Raw genomic sequence first — 9,565 nt, 5'->3', positions numbered from 1 at the left:
TCTCAAGAGAAGACAGGCTATGTGCACACTGCCCACAAAATGAAGTGGAAACTGTGCTGCACTTTCTAACCTGCTGTCCAATGTATGACCATATTAGAGACACGTATTTTCCTCAGATCCACAAAGAATTAGAAAAACAAATCAAATTTTGACAAACTCCCATATCTACTGGGTGAAATAGCAGTGTGCAATCCCAGCAGCAAAATGTGTGACCTGCTGCCACCAGAAAAGGTCAACCAGTGGGTCAGAAACACCGTTGTAAATCCAACCTATATTTATCTACCCATTTATTTCCCTCGTCATTCATGCATTCTACTATTGGCACATTGTTTATATAACATTTTAAACATGTTTTAACCGCTAGTAATATAATATTTTAAACGTTGTTATTGTCTGATTGTTTTCAGCTTCGTTTGGTTTAATTCCCTTTGTTGGTATTTGTTGTTGTTTTGTTTATTTCACTTGCTTTCGCAACGTAAACACGTTTCCCATGCCATAAAGCCCCTGAGAGAGAGAGAGAGAGAGAGAGAGAGAGACAGAGAGAGAGAGAGAGAGAGAGAGAGACAGAGAGAGAGAGAGAGAGAGAGACAGAGAGAGAGAGAGAGAGAGAGAGAGAGAGAGAGAGGTTGGGGCTTAGGATCAGAGCAGCAGGTCATGTGTTTGAGTAACAGAAATACAACAAGTTGTCAGCTCGGACAGCAGTACAGAGGGCAGGGCAGGTGAAACAGAGAATGGTGTTTGGTTCTCTGTTTAAGGGACACTGTTACTGGGTAGGTAGACATACAGATCTATTTGCATGTCTATGTTTTAACGTTGGCTAAGCTGCTATACTTACACGCATTTTAAGGGCTTATAGAATCTATTTTCCAAAGCATGTTATTTGTGAGCATGTAGAGTTTTAACAGTTATAACTAGAAGATGACAGTGTTGTGTTGGTTCTCCTATAACCTAGTCTTCAGGCTGGATGACATTAGTTATCCTGCTATAGAGTTTATTAACAGTGTTGTGTTGGTTCTCCTATAACCTAGTCTTCAGGCTGGATGACATTAGTTATCCTGCTATACAGTTTGTTAACAGTGTTGTGTTGTGTTGTCTGTCCAGTCCTGTTTCGATGATGAGCAGCATGGCCAGCGTAGGGAGGCCCAAAGCAGGGTCTCATGGTGTCGTTGGGAAGGAGAAGGAGAGGACATGGTTTTGTGGCAACGACAGGCTGAAAACAGTGTCTCCTTGCATCAAAGGAAAACCCAGAGCTGTGTCTCCAGGCATGATAGGGGAGCAGAGGACAGTGCCTCCTTGGAGGCCAGAGTCGATGTCTCCAGGTGTGGTAAGGAGAGATAGGGCATGGTCTCTTGGTGTGCTCCAGAACACCAGCAGCTACAGCAGTGTGACCCCATGCCAGACCACTACTAAGACTATCCGAGTGACGGACATCTTGGACTCCAAACCAGAGCCAACCAAGGCCCCTGTCAAGATCCGGCCTCCTAGCCCACGTCCCCCGCCCCCCAAGGAGCCCATTTTCAGTTGCAACCTGTCCAGTGACCCTCCCGTCCAGCCCATCATAAGACGCAGGGCCCAGTCTTTGCCCTCGGTCCACGAGAGAAACAGAGACCGCCAGGTACGCTTCGTGGACTCATTGGGGCTGAAGCTGGAGGAAGTCAAGGTGTTCAGCAAAGGAGAGGAGCCTTGGATTCCCCCCCACGTCTTCTCCAGACTTCTCATGAGCGCTGAGATGAACTCAGGGCGGTCCCTGGAGCTTTCCTTGCCTTACTTCAAACCCTGCTTTCCCGAAAACACGGGCTCCCAGCCGGGGTTCGTTAAGCGCCTGGTGGAGCAGATGGTCTCTCTGGACCAGGTCCTGTGTTCTGAGCTGGGCATCGTCGGCAAGGTGCAGGTCCTCAACCTGGCCTTCAACAAGGAGGTGACGATTCACTACTCCTTCACTAACTGGAGGAGCAGTGCTGAGACCAGAGCCTGCTGGGTGGCTACCCTCCACCGGGATCAGATGGAGGGACCAGAGTCTGATGTATTCAGGTTCCGCCTGCCTGTCCCACCCTTCATCCTGCTGCCTGGAGCCCAGCTGGAGTTCGCTGTGTGTTACAAAGTGATGGGAGCTGAGTACTGGGACAACAACGATGGGAACAACTACAAACTGTCCTGTCACAGCTACACACTCACTGTGCCCCGGGAGTGTGAGGACAGCATTGTGCACTACACCTGACTGGCCACTAGGGGGCAACCAGTGCTGTAGAGCGATAGAGCTCTATTTCATAGAGGTTAATGGGGAGGAAGACAACACAGCTGCGCCAAATGGTCTGATTGTACACAGATCTGCCTGTAGGAATAGAATATAAAATGAAACAAGCCATTCTCCTTATTAAAAAATAAATAAAGGTATTTAAAGACATTGGTAAATAGAGAAATAGAGTAAAAGTAATTGAAGGGAAAGCCGATACAGACATACCCAAGACGACTCAAAGCCGATACAGACATACCCAAGACGACTCAAAGCTGATACAGACATACCCAAGACGACTCAAAGCTGATACAGACATACCCAAGACGACTCAAAGCTGATACAGACATACCCAAGACGACTCAACGCTGATACAGACACACCCAAGACGACTCAAAGCTGATACAGACACACCCAAGACGACTCAACGCTGATACAGACATACCCAAGACGACTCAACGCTGATACAGACATACCCCAGACGACTCAAAGCCGATACAGACATACCCATGACGACTCAAAGCAGATACAGACATACCCATGACGACTCAAAGCCGATACAGACATACCCATGACGACTCAAAGCAGATACAGACATACCCATGACGACTCAAAGCCGATACAGACATACCCATGACGACTCAAAGCCGATACAGACATACCCATGACGACTCAAAGCAGATACAGACATAATCACCAACAAAGGCATATTACAAATTATAAACTGCGTGGTTCGAGTCCTGGATGCTGATTGGCTGACAGCCGTGGTATATCAGACCGTATACCATATGGTATGACAAAACAGACATTTTTACTTCTCTAATTAAGTTGGTAACCAGTTTATAATAGCGATAAGGCACCTCGGGGGTTTGTGAGATATGGCCAATGTACCACGGCTAGGGAGTGTCTCCGGGTTGTGCTGTGCCTAAGAACAGCACTTATTCGTGGTATATTGGCCATATACCACACCCCTTCATGCCTTATCGCTTTAAGTATTCTACAATGTATTGACTCAGGGGTATGAATACTTATGCAAATTAGCTATGTCTGTGTTTACATTTTTTTGGTATAAATTTCCCACAATTTCTAAAAAACATTTTTCACTTTGTCATTATGAGGTATTGTGTGGTAGATAATGGTGAGAGGAAAAAATATATATTGAATCCATTTTGAATTCAGGCTGAAACACAGCAAAATGTGGATGAAGTCAAGGGGTATGAATACTTTCTGAAGGCACTATGTAGTGCTTATGAATCTTTATGTAAGCTATAAGAAGCCTTTATGCATGCTATATGAAGGCTCATAAGGTGTACTTCCAGTTTTTCATTTCACACTTTTTTATAGTAGATTTAATGTCATTGCACTGGCTACAGCCGATAGGATTTGGGTGTCCCATATTTATTAAACATTTATATATTCTGTTTAGATTCAGTTTGATATATTCTGATTATATTACATTATACCATGACATTGTTGAATACTGCTTTCTGATTGGCTTGAAGGGCATTCATTAATTCCTTATTACGCACTGTATATTTGCACGGTAGAATTAAATGGCTATAGTTAATTCTTACATGATATGTGTTTCAGTTTGTTTTTGAAAGCTAAAGTTGAATTTGAAAACATTGTCATTGTTGAATTAGATTTTCACTATGGCAAGCTAAGGACTCATAGTTTGGTTAGCTAAACTTGCAAGTCATTTTGTACGGTTACCAAATATTCAGTCATTTCTAGCGACAAATGTGTTAAATTATAGCCAAGGTATGAATGGAATAATCAACTCTGGGCTCTATTCAACTTTAACGTTGTTCATTCAGTGAGTCATTTCATTTCACTTCTGCTGTGTGGAACTCTCTCTCTCTGTCTGATGATATAGATACTCGTTTCAGCTCTCATGTTCCCCCTGGAACTGTCTGACATAACTAGTTATTTATATATATATATATATATATATATATATATAGAGAGAGAGAGAGTTTCCTTTCTCCCATGCTGTTTGTGCGTGACTGTGTGTTGTGCGTGACTGTGTGTTGTACGTGCGTACGAGTGTATTTGCATTTCGTAGTAGCAGATTTAAACCCAGTAAACACACAAAAGAATTTGCTGGAGTTGATGACCTAAATTCCCATGCCGTGCTCTACTACCCTGTCCCATATCAGATGAGGTGATGAAGTGCTATTAATACATTTACTCTGGATGTGCCACGTTCTCTGCATACCTTTAGTTGTTGTTGTTGTTCTACACAACGTTAAGATATGGTTGAAATATTTTGCATTTTATATTAATCCTATTTTTAGGAATTTTCTAACCATTTTTTTTTATTTAGGGAAACCTGGGAATTTGGTGAATGAATACCAGAATGGTGTAACTCTATTTATAAGCATCATTATGGACTGCGCACTCAAAGACCAATTTTCTCTCCAAGGTATTTTGTCTTGGCTGACTTGGTGGAAACTTCTCAGGTGTAGAGTTAAATGCTAAGTACTAGTTGATGTAGTGTTTAATGTGGTGTGTGTGTGGTTGTTAGTATTTGATTAGTTAACACAATCAAGGCTGAGAGGAGGTCTCCATTTGAAAGGTTATCCTACACTTTGATCAGACCAAACGGTCAGACTTGGTGGGGTCTGGGATGGAATTGTGGCGTGGTTGATTATATCTCTTTTACCTATTGCCACAATGTTTTATTTACCAGCCATTTAAAATTATTATTATTTTAATTTACTTTGGTGCCATTTTTACAACTACATTATGGAACATATTCACCACAATCAAATCAGATCATAATGGATCAAGTTTCAATTGACGGAAACAACATATTCACAAAGTCACTCTTTCAATTCGGATGCATATTCAATCTAATATCTTTTCAAAATGCAATATTCACTTTACTTTTGATATGATTTTTTGTCATGTCAACAATATAATTAAGAATCACTACCGAGGACTTATGGGCTCTGCTTCTCCGTGGCCGAAGTAAGTGTCACGCTCTTCTTCGCCCTCCGACGAGGAGGAGTAGTAAGGATCGGAGGACCAAAGTAAGTGTCACGCTCTTCTTCGCCCTCCGACGAGGAGGAGTGGTAAGGATCGGAGGACCAAAGTAAGTGTCACGCTCTTCTTCGCCCTCCAACGAAGAGGAGTAGTAAGGATCGGAGGACCAAAGTAAGTGTCACGCTCTTCTTCGCCCTCCGACGAGGAGGAGTAGTAAGGATCGGAGGACCAAAGTAAGTGTCACGCTCTTCTTCGCCCTCCGACGAGGAGGAGTAGTAAGGATCGGACGACCAAAGCGCAGCGTACTGTGAATACATTATTTTAATGTATAAGACGAAATAACACGAAGTACACTGAACAAACAAAATGACTGCTATCAACGCGACATCCATAGACATACTAAATACTCAAGGAATATGGCTGCCTAAATATGGTTCCCAATCAGAGACAACAATAAACAGCTGCCTCTAATCGAGATCCAATCTAGGCAGCCATAGACATACAAAACCCCTAGACTGGTTACAACCCCATAAACATACAAACGCCCTAGACAGGTTTACATATAAAACAGAACATAAAATCACCCATGACCTAACCAAAATAATAAAGAAAACAAAGAATACCAAGGTCAGGGCGTGACAGTAAGACATTTAAGCGTGTTAACCCTCGCTGGGCTGCCGGCCCAGACGGCATCCCTAGCCCCGTCCTCAGAGCATGTGCAGACCAGCTGGCTGTGTGTTCACGGATATATTCAATCTCTCCCTATCCCAGTTTACTGTCCCCACATGCTTCAAGATGGCCACCATTGTTCCTGTACCCAAGAAAGCAAAGGTAACTGAACTAAACGACTACCGCCCCGTAGCACTCACTTCCGTCATCATGAAGTGCTTTGAGAGACTAGTCAAGGACCATATCACCTCCACCCTACCTGACACCCTAGACCCACTCCAATTTGCTTACCGCCCAAATAGGTCCACAGACGATGCAATCTCAACCACACTGCACACTGCCCTAACCCACCTGGACAAGAGGAATACCTATGTGAGAATGCTGTTCATCGACTACAGCTCGGCATTCAACACCATAGTACCCTCCAAGCTCGTCATCAAGCTCGAGACCCTGGGTCTCGACCCCGCCCTGTGCAACTGGGTACTGGACTTCCTGACGGGCCGCCCCAGGTGGTGAGGGTAGGCAACAACATCTCCTCCCGCTGATCCTCAACACGGGGCCCCACAAGGGTGTGTTCTGAGCCCTCTCCTGTACTCCCTGTTCACCCACGACTGCGTGGCCACGCACGCCTCCAACTCAATCATCAAGTTTGCGGACGACACAACAGTGGTAGGCTTGATTACCAACAACGACGAGACAGCCTACAGGGAGGAGGTGAGGGCCCTCGGAGTGTGGTGTCAGGAAAATAACCTCACACTCAACGTCAACAAAACTAAGGAGATGATTGTGGACTTCAGGAAACAGCAGAGGGAACACCCCCCTATCCACATCGATGGAACAGTAGTGGAGAGGGTAGCAAGTTTTAAGTTCCTCAGCATACACATCACAGACAAACTGAATTGGTCCACTCACACTGACAGCGTCGTGAAGAAGGCGCAGCAGCGCCTCTTCAACCTCAGGAGGCTGAAGAAATTCGGCTTGTCACCAAAAGCACTCACAAACTTCTACAGATGCACAATCAAGAGCATCCTGGCGGGCTGTATCACCGCCTGGTACGGCAACTGCTCCCTTATGTAATACATGTATCACTAGCCACTTTAACTATGCAACTTTGTTTACTTTGTCTACATACTCATCTCATATGTATATACTGTACTCGATACCATCTACTGTATGCTGCTCTGTACCATCACTCATTCATATATCCTTATGTACATATTCCTTATCCCCTTACACTGTGTATAAGACAGTAGTTTTGGAATTGTTAGTTAGATTACTTGTTGGTTATCACTGCATTGTCGGAACTAGAAGCACAAGCATTTCGCTACACTCGCATTAACATCTGCTAACCATGTGTATGTGACAAATAAAATTTGATTTGATTTGATTTGATTTGTTCATTGACTACAGCTCAGCATTCAACACCATAGTACCCTCCAAGGTCATCATGAAGCTTGAGGCCCTGGGCCTGAACTTCACTCTGTGCAACTGGGTACTGGACTTCCTGACGGGCCACCCCCAGGTGGTGAAGGTAGGAAACAACACCTCCGCTTCGCTGATCCTCAACACTGGGGCCCCACAAGGGTGCATGCTCAGCTCCCTCTTGTACTCCCTGTTCACCCATGACTGCGTGGCCTCGCACGCCTCCAACTCAATCACCAAGTTTGCAGACGACACAACAGTAGTAGGCCTGATTACAAACAACGACAAACAACAACGAGACGACCTACAGGGAGGAGGTGAGGGCCCTCGGAGTGTGGTGTCAGGAAAATAACCTCTCACTCAATGTCAACAAAACAAAGGAGCTAATCGTGGACTTGAGGAAACAACAGAGGGAGCACGCCCCTTAGATATTACTGCACTGTTGGAGCTAGGAACACAAGTATTTTGCTGAATGTGACCAATAACATTTGATTTAATTTACATTCTCCCCTGCTGAATTCCACTTGCACAAACATAATGAGGAATGCAATGCCCTGCACGTGAAAACACCCACATGCAATCAGTAAAAGACCAAAAAAACTGTCCTTGTCATCATCATCCTCTCCCCCTGATGTTTTCAAATGGAGCGCCCCAGCGGAGCTTATACTCGCATAAATTATACTATGCCGCCACCCTGTGGTGAAGTGCGGAGTTGCATTGTAGTGAACTTAAAATAACTTTGATTTAGCAATTAACATAAAAGCTAAAATAAATGGCTAAATATGTATATAATATTGGTAGATTCAAATAATAACCAATTCAGAGGCTTGTCTATGACTACCTGAGAATGCAGCTTGTGTATGAAAGTCAACACAGTTCATATGCACACTAGGTCTCCTGTGTGCATCAGCAAACGCGATACTTCTTGAAGCCGGCTCACCAGTGCTTCATTTTAGCCTATTTTGTAGCCTGTTCCGGAACAGGAACCTCTCCGTTTTGGACTGTTTTGTTCCGGAACCTTTTTTGTCCGGATCCGGAACCTTACGTGACATGAAACATAATTTTTTTTAAAATTTTTGCAATGTGAAAATTAAATAAAAAGAATGAATTCAAGTTGCATCTTTGTTAATTATTAACCCCACACAAAAAAAACACGTAATGTTCTATGCCACCACACAAATGCGATGATATGATTATAAAGGTGATTTTCTCTCATGTGTTCCGGTATCTCAGAACTCCACAGATCACCCCCCTCTAGGCTCACTTTTTGTTCGAACAGCTGTCCAGCTCAGACAAGAAGACTGGTCTCCGCACCAGAGTAACAGCTGTCTAGCACAGACAAGTAGACAATTCTAGGCACCAGTGTAACATATACAGTACCAGTCAAAAGTTTGGACACACCTACTCAGTCAAGGTTTTTCTTTATTTATACTATTTTCTACATTGTAGAATAATAGTGAAGACATCAACACTATGTATCACACTATGGAATCATGTAGTAACCAAAAAAGTGTTAAGCCTCGTGTGATGTTTGCGTCTGTGGGACCCATTTTCAATGTTTACTAAAACAAAAATTATACAATTAATCATTTTTTCAACCTGAGACTCATTGTCTTTGGCTCATTTTCCGCGAAGAACATGTAACATAAAACATTTGAATTGAGTGAAACACTGTGCCCCCCCCTATACATGTATATTACATATGTGGTAGTCCACCTGCCTGTCTGCCTGTCTCCCACTGTTCCCGCACTCTTTACCCTTTGTAGTGTGTGAAACTACACAATGTCTTGCGGGAACAATGTTATTTCAATACATTATCTCGATACATTATTTAGATACATAGTTTTTTTTAAATGCAGTATTTTCCCAGACCTCAGCCAGGTGCAAATTTGGGGGAGGGACACAACAAAAAATAATCTCTGCTCAGAGGGCATTAGGAGTCATTTTTTGCGGTGAGAGAAGCTTGTGTGGAAGATGAAACATTTTAGGAATATGAGGAGTCTGACAGTGAGTTGGAAGAAGATGTTGAGATTGACTCCCTCCCCCCATACCAGGAAGACAGCAGCCAGCCCCAGGACCAGCCCGTCAGAAACCAGCCCCATGACCAGCCCATCAGCAACCAGCCCCAGGACCAGCCCGTCAGCAACCAGCCCCAGGACCAGTTTATCAGCAACCAGCCCCAGGACGAGTCCATCAGCAACCAGCCCCAGGACCAGCCCGTCAGCAACCAACCCCAGGACTAGCCCGTCAGAA

At 44.0% G+C, this 9,565-nt stretch overlaps 1 protein-coding gene across 1 annotated transcript; it reads left to right on the top strand.

Annotated features, from left to right (window-relative positions):
- Nucleotides 1-617: 617 nt before the first annotated feature.
- LOC115126208 (protein phosphatase 1 regulatory subunit 3D-like) lies at nt 618-4,087 on the top strand. Its single transcript, XM_029655820.2, has 2 exons — nt 618-770; nt 1,102-4,087. Exon 2 carries the CDS (start codon nt 1,112-1,114, stop codon nt 2,216-2,218), a length of 1,107 nt encoding a protein of 368 aa, XP_029511680.1. The 5' UTR covers nt 618-770; nt 1,102-1,111; the 3' UTR covers nt 2,219-4,087.
- The last annotated feature ends 5,478 nt before the right edge of the window (nt 4,088-9,565 follow it).

This window comes from Oncorhynchus nerka, linkage group LG2, assembly GCF_034236695.1.
Source record: "Oncorhynchus nerka isolate Pitt River linkage group LG2, Oner_Uvic_2.0, whole genome shotgun sequence".
Lineage (NCBI taxonomy): Eukaryota > Metazoa > Chordata > Actinopteri > Salmoniformes > Salmonidae > Oncorhynchus > Oncorhynchus nerka.
Note: the sequence above shows the minus strand (reverse complement) of the source record. Positions and strands in the feature narration are given on the sequence as shown.

What these genes read in the sequence shown, in the direction of transcription:
- LOC115126208 (XM_029655820.2), top strand. Translation starts at nt 1,112, where the DNA reads ATGATGAGCAGCATGGCCAGCGTAGGGAGGCCCAAAGCAGGGTCTCAT.